This window comes from Nothobranchius furzeri, chromosome 12 (assembly GCF_043380555.1).
Source record: "Nothobranchius furzeri strain GRZ-AD chromosome 12, NfurGRZ-RIMD1, whole genome shotgun sequence".
Lineage (NCBI taxonomy): Eukaryota > Metazoa > Chordata > Actinopteri > Cyprinodontiformes > Nothobranchiidae > Nothobranchius > Nothobranchius furzeri.
The window spans coordinates 28139306-28162178 of NC_091752.1; the positions used below are offsets into that span (position 1 = coordinate 28139306).

General features: G+C 43.3%; 1 protein-coding gene across 1 annotated transcript in view; it reads right to left on the bottom strand.

Moving 5' to 3' along the window:
* Positions 1 to 20321, bottom strand: part of ddx43 (DEAD (Asp-Glu-Ala-Asp) box polypeptide 43) — a 41960-nt gene extending 21639 nt beyond the window's left edge. The window contains exons 1-6 of the mRNA XM_015944713.3: positions 19789 to 20321; positions 19377 to 19432; positions 19049 to 19172; positions 16846 to 17037; positions 476 to 557; positions 73 to 232 (exon numbers count right to left, since the gene is read on the bottom strand). Of these exons, the coding sequence (XP_015800199.3) occupies positions 73 to 232; positions 476 to 557; positions 16846 to 17037; positions 19049 to 19172; positions 19377 to 19432; positions 19789 to 20095 (921 nt within the window). The 5' untranslated portion in view covers positions 20096 to 20321. The remainder of the gene's footprint in view (positions 1 to 72; positions 233 to 475; positions 558 to 16845; positions 17038 to 19048; positions 19173 to 19376; positions 19433 to 19788) is intronic.
* Between the last annotated feature and the right edge of the window lie 2552 nt (positions 20322 to 22873).

Sequence of the window (22873 nt, forward strand, 5' to 3'; positions counted from 1 at the left end):
AAAAATTTCCATCTTAGCTGAAAACAGGGTTTGTCTTTAGGAAATGAAACTGGACAGATGAAAGATTCACACCTGGATAGGGGTTGGCTTGGCAAAGCCAACTTGTTCAATGTTTTCCATGATCTCTGGGAAAAGCTCAAAGGCCTCCAGAAATGTGCGACAGGGACTAGGAATGGGACGCTTCGGCCCCTCCTCCTTCAAGTCATCCACAAAGATATTGTTGTTTTCCTTCCTGTGGAAAAATGTAAGAAACAAAAACATGATCCACAGATAAATGGGAGAAAATAACTTCTGAGTTTATAGGCAGAACTTTTAAAATAGTTCACAGTTTGTCATTATTTACAAGCTAAAAATATTACTTTTCATATTTCCAGCAACATCTAAAATGTAATAAAAAGAAAATCATGTATAAAAAATTATGCAAACGTTTGTGTATTGAAATGGAATTTTGACTTTTATAAAGCATTATAATTACCTCCACTCACTGACTTCCTCAGGAGAGAGCACGGACACACTTTCTGCTTCAGTGTAAAAGTTCTTCTTAATGGGTGGTAGGTCTGAGGAAAAATGCAAAAATATTATTAAAAAAAATGGGCTGCATGGCATGGTGGCGCAGTGGTTAGCACTGTTGCCTCGCAGGTTCGAAACTCGGCTGCGGCCTTTCTGCGTGGAGTTGAGTGTTCTCCCCATGCATGCGTGGGTTTCCTCCGGGTACTCCGGTTTTTCCACAGATCACAACATGCCCAATAGGCTATAAATTGTAAGTCGCTTTGGATAAAAGCATCTGCTAAATAAATAAACATAAACAAATGAACAAAAAAACAAACAAAATAAATCTGAGCTGGGATAAAGTCTTCTGGAAGTTTCATATGTGGAGCTTAAGGGGGCCCAACACGACTAATGGGTCATTCCCATCTGTACCGGGTCGGCCCGGGCCAGGTAGCCCCAGTCGGCCCCAGCCTGGCCCGGTTGATTCCACACATCCTTGCCTTAAGCCCATGTGGGCTGATTCTACCCACCAATCAGAGGCTTGCTCTAATGGAAGGTGTGAATTTGCTGTCAGCAGTGGGTGTGTTGGCCCTGGTCGGCCTGAAGCAGACCCCCTCGAGAAGAGGGCTGAGAATGAGCTTTGGTTGGCCCAGAAAAATACCAGGCCACCCAGATATGTAAACAACCTACGCTACCCGGCCTGGGCCGACCCGGTACAGATGGGAATGGCCCATACACTTACCATATAACACATTAAACAGTAGGGTTGGGCATCGAGCATCGACTGGAACCGGTTCCAACTGTTAGTTTTTCCCGGAATCGTTAAAAGTTTTTCATTTCGATTCCTAGAATGCCGACCGGAAGAGGAATCCACGGCTGATCTCCGTGGAAAATAAACGTGATCTGCAAATTGTGATGAACGCTTTTCAGAGCTGATCACACCAGAGTCCCCCTTCCCCGCCAGCGGCCAAATCTAAACAAAAGCATCTGCCGAACCTTTGCTCTGTAATGTAAACTTTAATTCCTGTAAAGGAAACTTGTTAAAATACGTCAACACAGTGGATTTAATAGAAGCTTTAAAGAACAAACTCCAGACAGTGTGAGGTGAGTTTGTCTCACTGCAGAAATAACAACACACAACAACACACACGGAGCGTCAGCAGTCAGACGCAGCCGCTCACCAACGCATGTGTGTGAGCATCAGAAGGCTGAACTATAACCTGTAGAATAATTAAAGTCATCATGCTAGAGCAGCTTCTCTGTGGTGGACCACACCAGCTTCTGCCACAATAATTATAATATTAATAAATCACACAAAAAGTTGTGAAATTTCCTTTCTGAACTATTTCTGTTGAGAGTTTTAATGTTTAAAATCTGTTAGATTGCTACTGACAGCAGCTACATTTAAGTTTCACTTTCTGTTCTAACTTGCTGCAGCATGGAGATGTAGTTCTCAGCCATCCTGGACATGATCATCCTGAAAGTTTTAGCTGAAAATAGCTGGACACAGGGCTGGGCGATATGACGATTTTAGACTGTTTTACGATCCACACATCTGACGGTCTGTCATTTTTGAGAGACCTTTTTATCACGATTCACAGCTCTGCTGTGGAATTTCTGCCTCTGAATGAAAAGGGAACTTACCCCAGGCGAATGACACGCCTTTGTTTGACCCTTAACCAATCAGAGTGAGTCATAGTAATATATTAGTGCCCCGCTTGTTTTCACCTGTGTGTGAACAAACATGGCTTCGGCCGCGGCTGAAAGCGACAACGAGGTTTTCGTTCCGAAGACGAAAGCCTTTTCTATAGTACCGACCGAGCACAGATTCACGTCATTTCAAACGGTGCCTCGTTTCGGTACCCGTCCTTCATAACGAGAACTTGCCAAGAAAGCTGCGCATGCGTCGGTCCCTGCAAGCGAGTTGTAAACAGAGCAGCATGCGTAGAAAGAAGAACGCACGCTAACGCTTTGGTCCACTTCACTAAATGTGATGGGTAACTGGGTGATGAAACCAGCGATAGACAACGATCTAAGTGAGACATCCTCATCTTAATCTGCTCCGGTAGGTAAATAAAATGTTTAAGATAACTTTACCTTGATATGTTAGCTCCCGTTTCGCTAATGGTGCGTTCGCTTTCTCCTCGGAACTCCGATTTTCCGACTAGATGAACGCGCTCTAAAGTTTGGCTTCACTTTACTAAATGCGACGGGTGATTGGGTTAAGATGAAACCAGCGACAACGATCTAAGTGTGAGGCATCATCGTTTGAATCTGCGCCAGCAGTTAATCAAACTGTTAAAGATAACGTTAGCTTGATATGTTAGCTTCCATTGCCACCGTTGTTATCAGCTAGTGGTGCGTTCGCTTTCTCCTCGGAAATTCTAACTTCACAGTAGGAAAAATCTAATGAACAAAGACGGCCAAAGGAATGAAGATACACAGTAAATTTAGTTCACAGTAAAGATGTTTGCTTCAGTTTATCAGCTTATAAAATTACAAGGATGATGTTAAAATACAAACAGTTGAATGTTATTTATCGTGATATTTATCAAATATGGTTATAAATTGAGAAATATATATATTTAATTATAAATTAGAATTAAAATATGAAACACTCAAAAGTATCAAATTGGTACCGTTAAGTACCGGTATCGATTCGTAGGTACCGGGAATTAGTACCGGATCGATTCATATGTCAAAGGTACCCATCCCTATCCATTATATGGAACTGGTTCGGTTTTTCACCAGATGACAAAGAGCAGCGAAACGTCATTTGCAAAGTTTGCAAGGAGAGCGTCAAGGCAAGTGATGGCAACACCACAAACTTGTTTAATCACTTGAAAAGAAGGCATCCCAAACAATACAATGAGAGCCAGCTGGCAGCTAAAGCTAAAAAGCCTGCGGCTGCAGCGGCTAGTGCTTCTTCCAGGCAGCAAACGCTAACAGAAACACACAAAACTCACTCCTTACGACAGAGACAGCAGACGATGGAACAGCGTGACAGATGCAGTCACGTACCACTTGGTTAAAGATTTGTGTCCCGTGCGAACAGTAGGAGCGGGATTTAAGAAAATGATAAAAACATTGGATCTGCGCTACGAGTTTTCCAGCCGCAAGTATTTTTCGAACACCGCCATTCCCCGCATGTATGCTGAATGCAAAGTGAGAGTTGCAGAAAATATTCAGAATGCGCAGTTTTTTGCTACCACAAGCGATCTCTGGTCCAGCCGCACATCAGAGCCGTATTTGAGCTTAACTATCCACTACATGAACAACTGGGAGCTACATAGTATTTTGAACAAGTTAATGTTTGCACAATACGTTTGCAATTGACATGTTTGCACTTTAAATATGTTTACGATTTTAATTTATGTTGTTACTTGAAAAACGAGAAAAACTGATTTTTGTAATTGTTTCTCTCAGGGCTTTTATCATCTCTGGTGTGAGTTTAAAATATAAGTATGTTAGCACTGTGTTGATTATCCCTAATATGAATAAATGTTTGTTTATTCAATGTTTCTCTTCTTTAATACGCAATTGAAGTTATGCTATTCATGGAAAAAAATCGTGATAAAATCGAAATCGTGATAAAATATTGGAAAAATCGTGATATTTTATTTTTGCCATATCGCCCAGCCCTAGCTGGACGTTTCTGGATATGTTGGAGACATTTAGCCTCTCATCCCAGAGGCTTCTTCCAGACTTTGGTTGTGGTCAGAAACAAACACACTGATGGTGCTGCAAGTCTTTTTCTTTTATCTCCAGAACATGTTTTAGTATAAATAAAAGTGATGTTACTGTTCATAGAATAAAAATTCATGTTGAAGTTAAGATTGTTTCATCAAGTAGGACCTGTGGTAAGCTGGCTCATTTAAAACATGTAACGTCTTGAAATAATCGGAATCGATAGGAACCGGAATCGAAATGAGGAATCTAATTTCCCTCTGGGATTAATTAAGTATTGATTGAATTGGAATCTGAATCGTTCAAATTCAAACGATGCCCAACCCTACTAAACAGTAAGGTTTATTTCGTGGTGTCACAAATTTATGGCTACTTTATTCACTAAAAGTCACCACAGTATAGTGTGGAAGCCAGCACAGAGCTGGCAGTAAGACCCAGGACACTTTCAACAGGGGAACACATTTAAATATTTAGACATTAGGAATGTGTACTGGTGAAAATCTGGCGATACGATGTGTATCACAATATATTACGATTCGTTCAGCCAGACGATATTAGCGATTTTTTTAGACTGAAATTATTGTAGGAAAATTCAATAAACAGTCCAAACTGACTGGTTTTTGGGACATGGAACGTCACCTCGAAGGCGGGGAAGGAGCAGGAGCTTGTGGCAGAGGTTGAGCGGTACCGGCTAGATATAGTCGGACTCGCCTCAACACATAGCATTGGCTCTGGAACCCAAGTCCTTGAGAGGGGTTGGACACTCTCCTTTGCTGGAGTTGCTCCGGGTGAGAGGCAGAGGGCTGGGGTTGGCTTTTGTTAGCCCCAAGACTGTGTGTTGGGGTTTACCCCGGGGGACGAGAGGGTAGCTTCCCTGCGCCTTCGGGTCTGGGAACGGTTCCTGACTGTTGTTTGTGCTTATGGGCCAAATAACAGTTCAGAGTACCCACCCTTTTTGGAGTCCCTGGGACGAGTAATAGATAGTGCTTCAACAGGGGACTCCATTGTCCTGCTGGGGGACTTGAATGCTCATGTGGGCAATGACAGCATGACCTGAAGGGGTGTGATTGGGAGGAACGGCCCGCCTGATCTGAACATGAGTGGTGTTTTGTTGTTGGACTTCTGTGCAAGCCGCAGTTTGGCCATAATGAACACCATGTTCGAACATAAGGATGCCCATCGGTACACTTGGTACCAGGGCAGCCTAGGTTGCAGGTCGATGATAGACTTTGTAGTCGTATCATCTGACCTGCGGCCGTATGTTTTGGACACCCGAGTGAAGAGAAGCGGAGCTGTCAACTGATCACCACCTGGTGGTGAGTTGGATCAGATGGCAGGGGAAGATGCCGCGTAGACCTGGCTGACCCAAACGCATAGTGAGGGTCTGCTGGGAACGCCTGGCGGAAGAACCTGTCAAGACAGTCTTCAACTCCCACCTCCGGCAGAGCTTTGACCACATACCGAGAGCAGTGGGAGACATTGACTCCGAGTGGACCTTGTTCCACTCTGCAATTGTTGAGGTGGCTGTTGCTAGCTGTGGTCGCAAGGTGGCCGGTGCCAGTCGTGGTGGCAACCCCCGTTCCCGCTGGTGGACACCAGAGGTTCCGGGAGCCGTCAGGCTGAAGAAGGAGGCCTACAGGGCGTGGCTGGTCTGTGGGTCTTCGGAGGCAGCAGACAGGTACCGGATAGCCAAGCGGGGTGCAGCAGTGGCAGTTGCCGAGGCAAAATCTCGGGCATGGGAGGAGTTTGGTGAGGCCATGGAGAAAGACTATCGATCGGCTCCAAAGAGGTTCTGGCAAACTGTCCAGTGCCTTAGAGGGAGGCAGCAACTCGCTCACACCGTTAACAGTGGGGATGTGGAGCTGCTGACATCAACTGGGGCTATAGTCGGACGGTGGAAGGAATACTTTGAGGAGCTCCTCAATCCCACCTATGCGCATTCCGAGGAGGAACCAGAGCCGGGAGACCTGGGGATGGACTGTCCAATCTCGGGGGCAGAAGTTGCTGAGGTAGTCAAACAACTACACAGTGGCGGAGCCCCGGGGCGGATGAGATTCATCTGGGTATCTCAAGGCTATGGATGTTGTAGGGCTGTCGTGGTTGACACATCTCTGCAACATCGCATGGTCATCGGGGCAGTTTCTGTGGAGTGGCAGACCGTGGTGGTGGTCTCCATCTTTAAGGGTGACCTGAGGATGTTTTCCAACTATTGGGGGATCACACTCCTCAGCCTCCTTGGAAAGGTCTACTCCAAGGTACTGGAGAGGAGGGTCCGATCGATAGTTGAATCTCAGATTGAGGAGGAGCAATGTGGTTTTCGTCCTGGCCGTGGAACTGTGGACCAGCTCTATACCCTTGCAAGGGTGATGGAGGGAGCATGGGAGTTTCCCCAACCAATCCACATGTGTTTTGTGGATTTGGAGAAGGCTTATGACCATGTCCCCAGGGGCACCATGTGGGGGATGCTCCAGGAGTATGGGGTGGGTGGCTTTCTGTTAAGGGCCATTCAGTCCCTTTACCAGAGGAGCGCGAGTTTGGTCTGCATAGCCGGTAGTAAGTCGGACCTGTTCCCAGTGAGGGTTGGACTCCGCCAGGGCTGCCCTTTGTCACCGGTTCTGTTCATTAACTTTATGGACAGAATTTCTAGGTGCAGCCGTGGTGTGGAGTGTGTCGAGTTTGGTGGCAGGAGAGTCTCGTCTCTGCTTATTGCGGATGATGTGGTCCTCCTAGCTTCATCCAGCTCTGACCTTCAGCTCTTGCTGGGTAAGTACGCGGTCGAGTGTGAAGCGGGTGGGATGAGGATCAGCACCTCCACATCTGAGACCATGGTTCTCGACCGGAAAAGGGTGGCTTGCCAACTCCGGGTCGGGAGAGAGGTCCTACCTCAAGTGGAGGAGTTTAAGTATCTCGGGGTCTTGTTCATGAGTGAGGGTAGGAGGGATCGGGAGATCGACAGGCGAATTGGTTCAGCGTCTGCAGTGATGCGGACGCTGAGCCGATCTGTCGTGGTGAAGAGGGAGCTGAGCCAGAAAGCCAGGCTCTCGATTTACCGGTCGATCTACATCCCAATCCTCACGTATGGTCATGAGCTTTGGGTAACGACCGAAAGAAAGAGATCGCGGATACAAGAGGCCGAAATGAGTTTCCTCCGCAAGGTGGCCGGGCTCAGCCTTAGAGATAGCGTGAGGAGCTCGGACATTCGGGAGGGACTCGAGTAGAACAGCTGCTCCTCCGAATCAAAAGGAGTCAGTTGAGGTGTTTCGGGCATGTTCTGCCAGCAGGAGGACCCCGGGTTGACCCAGGACACGTTGGAGAGGTTACATCTCCAATCTGATCCGGGGATGCCTTGGGGTCCTGCCGAAGGAGCTGATGGAGTTGGCCGGGGAGAGGACGTCTGGAGCTCCCTAGTAGGAATGCTGCCCCCGCAACCTGGACCCGGATAAGCGGAGGAAGACGACGACGAGTCCAAACTGATGTGTAACATGTTTAACATGAGGTAATTGAACCATAATTGAGGCATTTACATTTCAGTGGTGAAAACAAAATCCACTGCACACGGCTGCCAACTAGCGGTCAGCATTTGAATTGCACAAAAAGAAAAGAAAATATCAAAATGTTTGCATGTTAATTCTTCCAAAAATTTGATACACGGCTTTTGAATATCATTATAATGTTGCAGGAAAAAAATACTGCAATATATTGCCATATCGATTTTTTCTTGCATCCCTATTAAGCTTGGTTTATGCTTGACACATTCACTTTCCGCTTGGTGATGCGGCTCGCGGATGGAACGCACTTCACAACTTGCAGCGTTTATGGTTCGTGCGGCTCGTCTCTGCGGTGAGCCAATATTCTCCCAAACTGAACGGGGCAGCATGGAGCTCTACGGCATGCATCCAACACTACACCATAGAAGTAAAAATGACTGTTTACAACATGGCATTTCAGCATTTTCAACAGCATCCTCGTCTTTTCCGACAGTGCGAGCCATTTCTCTCCAAGAATTATTAACAACATGTTGATCACGGTGATCTCTGAGAGCTGAATCATACAAATGTCTGTATTTACGAACCTCTGCCATACTAGTTCTTGCCGGTCCGCCATGTTTATCCACGTCCGACCGTCCGCGTGGTTAGAAATTTTCCTAGGTGCGCGTTGCGGAAATTTTGGGCCGTGCAGAGACGCGGTGAAGGGGCGTGGTTGTTAAAAATGACGCAATTTCGCCACGCGGACCTCACGGACGCGTCAAGCATAAACCAACCTTTAGACACATGTTTGGATGTGGAGAAGGCTTTTGGCTGCATCCCTCGAGAAAACCTGTGGGGACTACTCCGGGAGTGTTAGGTACCAGGCCCTCTGATACGAGCAGTTAGGTCCCCGTATGACTAGTCCAGAGCTTGGTCAACATTGCCGGCAATAACTCAGACTCCTTCGTTACCGATTGTGTTCATGACTTTTAATGACCAGTGAAGGTTCTCAGTCATCCAGGTCATGGTGATCCAAAGAGTTCAAATGAAGGCAACTGGACTTCTTTGGTTTCTTGAAGACGTTTTGCTTCTCATCCGAGGAGTTTTTTCAATGAATTGACAAAGCTCCTCTGATGCTTTTTGCAGATGTTTTCCTGTTGGATTCATCAGAACGTGATCTCCAGCTTTCACTGGAGCGGTTCACAGTAGGGCTGGGCGATATGGCAAAAATAGAATATCACGATTTTTCCAATATTTTATCACAATTTCGATTTTATCACAATTTTTTATCCATGAATAGCATAACTTCAACTGCGTATTAAAGAAGAGAAACATTGAATAAATAAACATTTATTCATATTAGGGATGATCAACACAGTGCTAACACACTTATATTTTAAACTCACACCAGAGATGATAAAAGCCCTGAGAGAAACAATTACAAAAATCAGTTTTTCTCATTTTTCAAGTTACTTAACATAAATTAAAATCGTAAACATATTTAAAGTGCAAACATGTCAATTGCAAACGTATTGTGCAAACATTAACTTGTTCAAAATACTATGTAGCTCCCAGTTGCTCATGTAGTGGATAGTTAAGCTCAAATACGGCTCTGATGTGCGGCTGGACCAGAGATCGCTTGTGGTAGCAAAAAACTGCGCATTCTGAATATTTTCTGCAACAAGTCTCTAAATAAAGTAAAATTTTCCAATGCAGATTGGAGACAACCCATAGAAGCACTGATTTGATCTCATTTCAGAGAAAAATAGAACAGGTTAGATGCACCTAATAAATAAAATTACTAACAATCTCAGGAATCTTTCTTTGCTTCACTGTTCTGTTGCTGAAAACATCACTAATGTGGATCAAAGGAGATACACAGATGAATGCACCTCTTATTATTTGGAGACTACATTTACTGCAGCTGGCAGAGGCAGAGATTGTTTCTATTGATACACGGACTTACAGAATCATTTTAAATGTTAATAGGGGAAGACTGCAGGAGGGAGCGGTAAAATACAGGGGGTCCCAGCAAAAACAAGAAACTACGAGTCTGATGAAACCCGCTGGTTTTCCATCAGGCAGTCACAGGGCAGCTCCAACGACCCAGTGACCGAGCTCAGTCCGGTACCGACACCGGCTCGGCAGAGGGTGGACGAGCCGAGGCGACGTCGTGCTCTGCTTAAGAAGCGGTGTTATTTTCCTGCTTCAGAAGAAGCGTCCAACGTGTTTTTACGCTTTCCCGAGACATGTCACGTCACTAAGTTGTTAGCGCCGCGTGCTAAGGAAACCCTGCGTTCCTCTTCGGAAGGAAAACCTCGTTGTCGCTCAGCCGCGGCGAAGCCATGTTTGTTCACACACAGGTGAAAACAAGCGGGGCACTAATATATTACTATGACTCACTCTGATTGGTTAAGGGTCAAACAAAGGCGTGTCATTCGCCTGAGGTAAGTTCCATTTTCATTCAGAGGCAGAAATTCAACAGCAGAGCTGTGAATCGTGATAAAACGGTCTCTCAAAAATGACAGACCGTCAGATGTGTAGATCGTAAAACAGTCTAAAATCGTCATATCGCCCAGCCCTAGTTCACAGTCGAGTATGAAGCATCTGGGATGAGAATTAGCTCCTCCAAATCCATGACCATGATCTTGAGTCAAAAAAGGGTAGAATGCCTTCTCCAGGTCAGGTGTGAGGCCCTGCCCAAAGTGAAGTATCTTGGGGTCTTGTTCACAAGTGAGGGAAAGAAGGAACGCAAGATTGATAGACTGTTTGGTGCTGTGTCTGCTGTGATGCGGGCGTTGTACTGTCTGTCTTGGTGAAGAGAGAGCTGAGCCGGAGAGCAAAGTTGGTGACTTATCAGCGCATCTTTTTTCCTGCCCTCATCTATGGTCATGAGCTTTAGGTAGTGACCAAACAAACAAGATTGTGGATTAGGCTTGGGCGGTATTACGGTATTACCGTATACACGCGGTATTACAAAATAGTGACAGTGAAAAACAGCTGTGCGTGCGTGCTCTTAGGAGACAAGGATTAAAAATGTACAAATCAATTAAAAAGATAATAAGTCATTTCATGTATAAAACTGACGTGTTTTTGAATTTTTGTTTTTACTTAAATATTTTTAAATGTTTTGCAAGCTTTGGATATTTCATAAAGTTTATGAACGTGAAGTTACGTAATCACGTGACAGTGCGGAGGAGAAAGGCTGAGCGAAAGATGGCAGGTTGCACACCGACTGACTTGGTGTCCAAAAAGAAAACAACCTCTGCAATTTGGGATTTTTCGGCTTCAAACCAAATGACAAAGGAGAGCCGGTGAATCCCAACGAGGCAATTTGTAAATTATGCAATAAAAAGATAACCGCGAGAAATGGAAACACCTCAAACCTACGGACACATCTCAGAATCAACCACCCACTCACTGCCGCGACAATGAATTTGGCTCAGAGTTCAGTCAGTGCAACAGTTTCAACAACTCTCACTAGCTGCGTTTTCATGTGGCAAATTTCCTCAATCCGATTGAAATCTTGGTTGATCGGAATTTCCGAATCTCTGTTCACATGGACACGAACTGAAATGATCCGATCATGCCGTGCGTACATATGCACCAAGCATTTAATCCGATTAAATAGGTTGAGCATGCGCAGAGTTGCCTTTCACGAAAGAAAAATTGTAAACAAACGCCATGAAACGAAAAGAAAAATGTAAAAACAGAAATAACTATTCTTCCTGCTTTCCTGATCCATTTATTCAATTTAATATTTTTATTTAGCTCATAGAAGTTACGTTTTCTTCAGTGAATAACTGCAGATATATGCTTTGCTGCATTTTATTGTTGATTAAAATAAGGGAGGGTTATGTCTGCCTCTTGATCAGCTGGTCTGCGGGTCTGAATTGACAGCTGTTGCGCTGCGCTGCGGCACAGAGCGGGGGTGGGGGGTGTGGGGGGGGTTAGCCTCATGTTTTATTACTGAGCTCTGTTGTGGCTTATTATTAATAACATGTGACGATCAGCTGAAACTGTTGAGAAAAATCTGTTCAAACAAAATAACAGAAGATGTTCAGAAAGTTTAGAAGCCTGTGTTCATCATTAACGAACCGCATCTCAGGTCATCTGCGTTTACGTGCTTTTAACGAACACGGACTTTACTGTCGTCCAGAGTATTTAACCGAGGACGTTTTCCTACCCAACATCAGCCTCCAATCAGGTCTGTAAAACCCAGATTATCCTGTGTTCTTTACAAGCGTGTCTCCATCACCTGCTGCAGAAGCTGCTGCGTTCAAAGCTGACAGAAACGGGGATCCGTGCGCTGCAACCCCCGCGATAAACCTGCGTATTTCCAGCACAGATTTGAACATCTTTGTCGAATGATTTGTGCAATAATCAGATTTTTATTTTACTTCCACAAAATGCAAGTTCTGAATTAAATATTACTGAAACGGGACGGCTTGTTGTCGGATTTAAAAGCCGCCGCTTGTTAATTACAGCGTCATTTTTGAAGTCAGGCAGTCCAAATGACAGCGGAGAGGCCCGCTGGCTGTTGCACACATGCGCAGTGGGCATTGTTTTACCCCAACAATCCGAATGGCTGTGCACATGCACGTCAATCGGAATGAAGAACGGAATAAACCACCTCTCTCAATCGGATTGAAATTTCAATCCGATCGGGCCGAATCGGATCAGAATATTCTGATTGACATGTTTACATGCAGAATTTTCAATCTGAATGGGCATTCAATCCGATTAAATATGCGCATGTAAACGTGGCTACTGACACTGATGCAGGACCTGGACCAACAACAAAGACCACCACCAGTTACGTACAGCTGACAATAATAGGGGCCTTTGCCAAAACAACAAAATACAAAAGAGACAGTCTCCGTTGGAAAACTTGCACTGATGCTGTGACAACATATTTGGCAAAGGAAATGGTTTCTTTCCACACGGTGGAAAAAAAGTCATTTAAGGACATGGTAACGGTCCTAGATGCCCAGTACGAGCTGCCCGGACGGAAAAAATTTTCACAAACAGTGATCCCAAGTTTGTATGTTAAAGTCAGAGACGATGTTCAGGCGTTGCTGTCAGGGGCAGATAAATTTTCCTTAACAACTGACATGTGGTCGTCGGTTAATATGACACCATACATGTCTCTGACTGTCCACATATTTACACCCGAGTGGAAACTTGAATCCAAATGCCTCCAAACAACCTATTTTCCAGAGAGAATCTTGCTGCTGCGCTCAAAGCTGCACTTCAGGACTGGAAACTCGAAGAGGAAAAACTTTCAGCCATAACAACTGACAACGCTGCAAAAGTTTCTGCTGCAATTAGGTCCCTGCAGTGGCCGTGGCTTAACTGCTTTGGTCACAATCTAAACTTGGCGATCACAAATGCATTGCATGACCATAAGCAAAAAACCGAGCGTGCCCTCGGATTATGCCGCAGCATTGTGGGGGCATTTTCACACAGCTGGCAACGTAAAAGTGACCTCCACAAGAAGCAAATGGAGTTGGGACTCCCAGAGCATAGTCTCATAACGGTAAGCATACATTTAGTCTACAGTTGTGGTCAGAAGTTTACATACACTTGTAAAAAATATAATGGCTCTACTGAGTGTCCCGTTATTTCTAAAACTCTGATTTTTCTCTGATAGAGTGATTGGAACAGATACTTCTTTGTCACAAAAAACATTCATGAAGTTTGGTTCTTTAATGTCTTTATTATGGGTTAACAGAGAAAAGTGATCACATTTGCTGGGTCACAAATATACATACAGCAGTGCTAATATTTGGTTACATGTCCCTTAGCCATTTTCACTTCAATTAGGCGCTTTTGGTAGCCATCCACAAGCTTCTGGTTGAATCTTTGACCACTCCTCTTGACAGAATTGGTGAAGTTCAGTTAAATTTGATGGCTTTCTGACATGGACTTGTTTCTTCAGCACTGTCCACATGTTTTCAATGGGGTTTAAGTCAGGACTTTGGGAAGGCCATTCTAAAACCCTTATTCTAGCCTGATTTAACCATTCCTTTACCACTTTTGATGTGTGTTTGGGGTCATTGTCCTGTTGGAACACCCAACTGCGCCCAAGACCCAACCTTCGTGCTGATGATTTTAGGTTATGTTGAAGAATGTGAAGGTAATCCTCCTTCTTCATTATACCATTTACTCTCTGTAAAGCACCAGTTCCACTGGCAGCAAAACAGCCCCACAGCATAATATTCCCACCACCATGCTTGACTGTATGCATGGTGCTCTTGGGGTTAAAGGCCTCACCTTTTCTCCTCCAAACATATTGCTGGGCATTGTGGCCAAAAAGCTCGATTTTTGTTTCGTCTGACCACAGAACTTTCCTCCAGAAGGTCTTATCTTTGTCCATGTGATCAGCAGCAAACTTCAGTCGAGCCTTAAGGTGCCGCTTTTGGAGCAAGGGCTTCCTTCTTGCACGGCAGCCTCTCAGTCCATGGAGATGCAAAACACGTTTGACTGTGGACAATGACACCTGTGTTCCAGCAGCTTCTAATTCTTGGCAGATCTGCTTTTTGGTGATTCTTGGTTCACTCTTTACCCTCCTGACCAATTTTCTCTCAGCAGCAGGTGATAGCTTGCGTTTTCTTCCTGATCTTGGCAGTGATGAAACAGTGCCATGCACCTTATACTTACAAATAATTGTTTGCACTGTTGCTCTTGGGACCTGCAGCTGCTTTGAAATGGCCCCAAGTGACTTTCCTGACTTGTTCAAGTCAATAATTCGCTTTTTCAGATCCATGCTGAGCTCCTTTGACTTTCCCATTGTAGCGTTTGTATCCAATGAGCCCTATTTACCTGGCCTAAGAGAAGTCACCCGCTGTAGTCACTCATAATCACTCACAAGGAGTTAAGAGGCCATGCTATGAAGCTCAGTTCACTGACACGTTTCTAAGTCACCAAAATTGCTAGATCATGTTGCTGTATGTATATTTGTGACCCAGCAAATGTGATCACTTTTCTCTGTTAACCCATAATAAAGACATTAAAGAACCAACCTTCATGAATGTTTTTTGTGACAAAGAAGTATCTGTTCCAATCACTCTATCAGAGAAAAATCAGAGTTTTAGAAATAACGGGACACTCAGTAGAGCCATTATATTATATTTTTTACAAGTGTAAGTAAACTTCTGACCACAACTGTATATCTGAATCTGATAACGTTAGATCATGTAACTAACAATATAATTTGTTTAGTTATTAATTTAGTGTGTCATTCGTCCGTCGGCAGGACTGCGCAACTCGCTGGGGCTCCAAACTGGCAATGGTGGAGCGCATCCTCGAGCAGGCCCCAGCCATCAAGCTCGTCCTGTCTGATGACAGAAGAAGCAACCTGTCCCTGCACTGGCAGGATACTGATATCTTGAAAGCTGTGAATGGCACACTGAAACCTGTTGGTGACTTCACTGATATTTTGTCTGGTGAAAACTATGTGACCAGTTCCTCTATCCTCCCCATACTCCAGCTCTGCAGGGTGAGTGTGTTGGTTGTATCAGAAGACGACCTCCAGCTTACAAAGTCAATAAAAACCACAATTCTAAAAAAGCTGGAGGCCAAGTATGAATCTGATTCAGTGCGCAAATTAATGCGAAAATGCACTTCCTCGATCCTCGTTACCGTGGCAGATATGAGCTTGATGACAACGCACTGGCTGAAATCAAAGCTGAATTACAGGCGGAGATCGTGAGCTTAGAGGGGCAAGCAGCACCAGAAGCAGTGGCCATCCGAACCATAGAGGAAAGAGCACAACCTGAACCCCCACGCAAAAAGATGTCTCGGGGAGCTCTCTTGCAAAAACGAGCCACTGCCGCTGCGCCGGAGGGTCCCGTCAGCGCAGAGCAGCGAGCTGGAGCTGAAATAACAGCGTACTGTTTGGAACCTGTTATTCAAGGGGACGAAGACCCTCTTCTCTGGTGGAAATAAGCTGCCAGTCGTTCTCCCCAGATGTCACGATTGGCCCGGAGGTATCTATGTATTAGTGCCACCAGCTCACCATCGGAGCGGGTTTTCAGCAACGGAGGTAAAGTTGTTGGTCCACAACGTGCAAACTTGAACCCAGAAAAAGTAAACATGTTGGTTTTTCTGGTGAGAAATCTTAACTAGTTTTGCTGCAACATGTGAGTGCGCGCGCATGGCCGTGTGAGGGAGAGTTTTTTTTATAATTTTAATGCAGTTGTTTTGGTTGCAATAATTTTTATAATTTCAACGTTTATGGTTATTCAACTCTTGTTGACTTTTACGGCCTATGTGCACTGTTTCATGCTGCTCGTTGATAAGTTGTTCACTTGATTTGCGCAAAAAAGCTGTCCTGGGTTTTTATGTTGATTTATTGCTGTTGGACTGTTGACTCTTCGCACTTGTTTATAAGCTGCGTTTTTTTGTGTTAATAAATGTTGTTAATAGTATGTGAGTTACGTTGTTATTTTTTTTAGTAATTGTTTGGTATTCGGATTCAGAAAGGTGAAGGTCCACTTGAGGCTTACGTCATGCTTTTTAAGTATTCACGGTAATACCGTATACCGTGGTAAAATTAAGTGGAAGTTAGACGGTATTCAAATTTGGATACCGCCCAAGCCTACTGTGGATACAAGCGGCTGAAATCAGTTTTCTCCATAGGGTGTCTGGGCTCTTATAGGGTGATAAGCTCTGTCATCTGGGAGGGGCTCGGAGTAGATCCGCTGCTCCTCCACATCGAGAGGAGCCAGTTGAGGTGGCTCGGGCATCAAGTTAGGATGCCTCTTGGACATCTCCCTGGTGAGGTTTTCCAGGCAAGTCAAACCGGGAGAAGGCCTAAAGGAAGACCCAGGACACGCTGGAGGAACTAAGCCTCTCAGCTGGCCAGGGAACACCTTAAGATTCCCCCCCGGAGGAGCTGGCCCGAGTGGCTGGGGAGCAGGAAGTCTGGGCCTCTCTGCTAAGGCTGCTGCCCCCAGATAAGCGGACAAAAATGGATAGAACACATTTAGACAACACCGGGCTGCTTGTTCATAAACAAGGGCTCAGCGTCACAGACATGCTCTTATGCGGATGAAGTCAAATTAATCAGGATTTTTCCAAACCTATGCTGTGATACATTTATCTCATTTTATAAAATAGATAAATTTTTCTAAAGTTCAGTTGTGTACCACTTAAACAAATAAACAATAAATCCTTTAAAGTGAATCGAATCCCTCACCTTTCCACTTGAGCTCTGCGTAGATCTTCCTGTTCTCCCGGACAGCATTCCAGTCTATGGATGGTGGAGACGGAGCAACTTTTGAGGCCTCTAAAGCTGCTTTGGACCAGACAGAGTCATTGCTTGGTCCTTGATCTGCTTTTCCGCTGAACCTTTCTCCATAACCTCCTGCATCAGAGTATGCTCCTCTACCTACACATCATAAACACATCAGTACAGTTCAAGGAAGTGATGCTTCAGGTGCAAACAGTAGAGCTAAAATAAACTCCAGATGTGGAGTTGAAGTGAACCAGTTTGGGCAAAAATCACTACCCTTCAACAGTCAATTACTATGAAGGTAATGTGAGATCTTCTACCTGCATGAAGTGTTCGTTTCTATTGCATTTTGTTGACTAAATATTCAGCTTAGCCAGTGGAGAAAACCATAGAGAACATGTTAAACATTCAATCATTGATTCAATTTGTGTTTTGACAGAAAGCAAAATTTCTACAGTCTAGATAATTCATAACAAAATGTCTGAGTATTCCTTCTCCCTTTTAAACCAGAAGTGTCATTCAAGTGTCTTTTTAGTTATTTTGCTGTGGGTTTGTTTTTCTGAAACATGGTTGACACCGGACATCACTACAAAAGTTCCCCATGAATCATTCAATCTGGACCACTCCAAAACCGCAACTAGCAAATAAATAAATAAATAAATAAGATTTGTGTGTCTTAGCAAATCATGAAATTATTTGAAGGTATTTTCTCACAGATGAGCTTTCAAAATTAAGAACACCAATGAGTAACCCCGGTGTCACACTAAAAGCATCAGTGGTGCAGAACAGCAGCGGAACTACAACCCGCCGCATGCTCTCAGGTCTGAAGATAAGCTCCTCCTAGCTGTTCCGAATGCACGTTTAAAAAGCCGTGGAGAAAGGACTTTCTCTGTCTGTGCACCCAAGCTGTGGAACGCATTTACCACTGCTAGTGAGGCAAGCAACAACAGCTAGCATTTTTAAATCACGCCTGAAAACTCACTACTTCAACCTAGCTTATACAACATAATTATGAACCTCACTCACATCCGCACTGTTTAAAAATGGACTTCACAATATCAACTTCCGTACTACTGAGGTTCTTTTTTAAAATGTTTTTCTAATTTTTTTCCTCTCCCTGTGTCTTATTGATTTTTAGCTGTTAGTTTTGGGAATTTTGTTGTATTTCCTTTTTATCTTCTATCTGTGTTCGACGTGTTTGTATAACGCCGGTTTAATTAACTAACATTTTTAGTGTGCAGCGCCTTGTTTGGTTGTAATGCCTTGTGAATGCGCTTTATAAATAAAATTGGATTGGATTGGAACGTCACTACTTTAAATAGAATCCATTTTAGTCTATGGACTGTTTCAAACCAGCAGTGATGCGACGATTTTCAGGCACGTCCCAGAAGCAGCACGCCGCACCGCTAAAGATAGGATCCGGTTCCATTGTTGCCATGAACCGCTTCGGAGATGCGTCAATTTCCACAGTTAACATAGGGCTAGACAGGAAATCACACACTGTTGCAGTGTAAAATCTCCGGTAATTTTCTAAATAAAAGTACTGCAGAGATGCTATTTCAAGTATATGAAGCTTACATGTGACCCAATGGCTTATTTACTCACAGCACTGTTCTACAAGTGCAGCGGTGTGTTTTTCATGGCTTTATTCCTGGCAGTGGAGAGGAACAACATCATATATGACATCAAACAGCGATATCAAACATGATTTCCTTCGTTTTGGTTTAATGACGGATTGCATAAACAAACCTTGACCTGAAGTCTTGAGGGATTGTGTAATCTCGTGAGACCAGCGAAAAGCACAGCGAGGAAGCCATGCCTCCACAGGTGTCCCACCAGTGGAGGCATGGCCGGGGCTGCTACCCCCACCCCACAGATAAGTGGATGGAAACAGACAAATGGATCCAGTAAAAATTGTTCAGCAGATTGTTTTTGCTTTTTCATTACATCGAAAATTTTCATTGACTTCTTTTTGTGGCCTTTACTCTAGAAACTACAACCAAAATCAACAGTGTGGCAGTAGCCTTGCACACATGAATAGTGACTCCTGTGGTTACACTGTAACAAATATTCAATAAAAAAAAAAAACAAATCCAACATTTAATGTAACAGTTTTATAGAAGTGGCTGCATACAACATTTAAAAAATACAATTAATATAACCCTACCACCATGACTGCTAAATCGAGAGTCGCCACTTGCTACCAAGTCTTCGATCATCTCTTTGGCCTTTTGCTGAGCAGCTGAGGATCCAAAAATGACCACTTCTCCATCATAATCGCCTTTGTTTATCTTCAAAAACAAAACAAGTGACTTATAACACACTGGAAATGAACAACACCCTAAAACATTTTAGTGTTTAGTTTAATTCAGGGGTCTAAAGCAGTCGAGTCATCTTTGTTTACCGTAGATATCATGCAGTGATTACTTTTAGTCAGAAATAACAAACCCCTGAACATGCATCCGTTTTTGACATAACTGAGGTCATTAACTTGCCTTGATTTTTGCTCCACTGTTCTCCTCAAGTTCACGAATTTTTGCTCCGCCTCGACCTACAAACACAAATATGCACGTTGTCTTTAAAAGCATACCCTGTGTGTTCTCATAGAGACCGCATGATGGCGCAGTTAGTAACAGGTGGCTCAGCGAGGCCACAATCATGCCTGAATTTAGCATGTTCTAGCCATGCATGCATTTCGGGTACCCCCTTTTCCTCCCACAGATCAAAATCATGCTTTTCAGTTAATCTGAAGACTTGAAATTGTCCATAGGTGTTAGTGGTTAATTGTCTCTTTGTGTCCATGTGAAAATAAGTTTAGGTAAATTAGCTTCCATTGCTAACCAAGCTTTATGCTCAACTTCTAAACTTCCTGCTAATTTCGTTCTGCTTTTAATTTTAAAAACTTACCTATCACCCTTCCGATAGAGGAACTTTCCACTGTGATTGTGACAGCAGAAGACTCCGACTTATCAGCCTGAAGACCTCCGTGAACTCGTCCTCTCCGATTCCTGAACTCGTATCCATCCCTGCCGCGGTCACCTTTCCGCTCCTTGAACTCTCCAAATGCGGGTTTGCCACTCTTTACTCCAAAAGAAACACTTCCTCCTCTCTGTCGGTCATTTCTAGGTAAGCAAGAGGAATGTGTGGTAGGTTTCGGGGCAGGCTTCTCAATTGCAACGCCGTCCCTGTCATACTCATCCTCCCAGTCCGACATCTGTAATCAGGCCGTTGTACAAATAACCGCGAACCGTCGTACAATAATCGAGATAACGCTGCTCTTCTTTTCCGGTCTGTACGGACTGACTTCCTGTTACGGAAAATTTGAAACCAGTTTTGATTACATTTACTTTTCTTGGAGAAAATAGAGCCGTGCTACATAATATATTTAAACCACTCTTAATTTATTCATATTTAGAAAATTACAAACCCAGATTTTATGTTTATGTATTTAGCAGACGCTTTTGTCAATTGACAATGAAGCCAGCAGGAAGCTTAACAACAAACGCTAATCAGTCAATAATTACCCGGGAGCCTTATACTGGCAGTACTGTGATTTTCTCTGGTCGCGTGGTTTTGATAGCCATTACATATTTAGCATTAGTCTAAAATATAAAAATGTGAAATGTATGAATTCACACCACTAACACAAACATGTAAGAGCTATTTCTCCCTCAAAACGGATGCAACAAAAACACAAAACAAGCAGTTTTGTTAATCCATTCTTTATTAATGACTATTAAAATTATTTTGCATTTCTCATCCAGAGAATGTAATGTGTGCACTTCAATAAATTAATTTCAAAGAAATTATGTTAACATCATCAAGCTTTAAGGCCAGCTGTGTAATAAATTACTGTTCAAGCAGTAGAGAAATATTACTGGCTATTGCAGCCACAGAGTCTGTGGCTGAAGCAGCAGTGTGACATAGAGGAATTGGATACCCCAAACAAATGAGCATTTTGAATTCAGTACGGTATGATACCGGCTATTGATTAACTAGGCCTTTATAGCAAAATAAGGGCAAAATAAAAATATTTTCTTATGCAAGAAAGGCACCCTCAAGCACTTTACAGATTGTATGGATTAACGGGGAGAATAAGGGGCCATTCCCATCTGTACCTGGTCGGCTCGGCCCGGATAACATAGCTTGCTTACATGTCTTGGTGGCCGGCCTTTTTTCAGGGTGCAACAAGACTGTTTTTCAGCCCTCTTTCTGAGGTGGTCTGCTTCAGGCTGACCAGGACCAACACACCCACTGCTGACAGCAAATTCACACCTTCCATTAGAGCAAGCCTCTGATTGGTGGGTAGAATCATCCCACATGGGCTTAAGGCTCAATTCAATATCATTCATTATCATGCTGATTACCTAGAAGCTGAAAATGTCTCTGACTGCATTCCTTGCACACCTAAGCAAGGATATGTGGAATCAACCGGGCCAGGCTGGGGCCAACTGGAGCTATCCGGGCAGGGCCGACCAGGTACAGATGGGAATGGCCCATAATACAAGCATTGACCTACCACATCACATGTTTAGGCTCTTTCCGCTCATCAGAAACAACTGTGCAGGAAAATATTTTTCATTGATGCACAACAAGTCATCCATGGGCTAGGAAGATTTTTTTTAAATCAAATAAGTGTTACAATTTATCAGAAATTACAAGCTCCAACTCTACTAGTGTTATTTGTTAAAAAAGAAAAACACTCCTTCTCATCAGGGCCTATTATTTAATAATGATGCAACTGTGGTCATTAACAAAATATTTTATCTTTTAAGACTGTTGTGACTTTGTAAGAAATTAATCAAAAGGGTGACCAATGAAACAAAACAAAATAAGATGGCTAAGACAATTATGTGTCAAATTGCCCTTTAAAACAATCAATTCAAGCAGAGTAGAAATGTAAATAATGACAAAATGAAATGAAGACACTATGTTGAAATGGAAACACATGATTAAAAATGCAAGTTTCAGTACAACTATTCCAATCACATTTTGTTTTCTGGATAAAGGATGAGATGGCATCAGCTAAACGCTGAAAATACAAAAGCCACAAAAATATCAATGCAAATGACGCAATTACATCATTCTCTCTATACTTTAATATTTTACATTTTTGACCCTTTTAGCATACTTCAACAAGGCAAAAACATGCACGACAAATCAAGAACACCCCATTTCACTTGTTACCATTAAAACTGGTCTTGGGTTAGTTCAGTAGCATTTAATCATAACGGATGCACACGGTGCAGCAGTAAAACGAAGGAAAAATAAACATAAAATGCATTTTAAATGTCCTAAATTTGGCATTAAAATAATTTGCAATTGGGAATACATTTTTAAACTGTAAAATTAGAACAAGTATAAAATAATGCTCATAGAGGGGGATTTTGTTTGCACCTTTTGGAGGAATCATTTCCCCATGCAGAACAGATATTCAGGCCACCAGCAACTGTGCCCCTGCTTTGACGTCAGTGGTTACAACAGTTTAGACATGCAGCAACTCGGTTTGCATGCTTGGTTTATTAGGTCTGCTAGAATGATTTTCTTTCATTTAACATTCAGGCTGTTAGAATTTCTTTCTTTCTTCTTCATTATTTCATCAGGACAGGATATTGTACAATAATCCAGTGGGAAGTGGTCCAATACTTCAGTGATGATTATCTAACAAATAATTTGCTGACAGACAAAATCAGGAAACTACAAAAGCATTGAAGTTTTGGCGTAGGTGGAAAATGATGCAAGTGACAGGAGTACGTTGTTTTCTGTTTCTCTTTTCAGAATGAAGCATTTTCCATTTCTGGAAGTCTTTTTGTCCTTTCATTCATTTGCTTCTGGAACTCTTCCATGCAGCAATTTGACAATGCAAGAAAAGGACTGAATTTAACATTGCCAAAGACAAATACTGACTAAGCAGAGTGGATTGCTTCACTCATCATCTAAAAAGACAGATCACAAGCATTTGTGTATAAAAAAAAGTCAGTCTCAGCTTTAT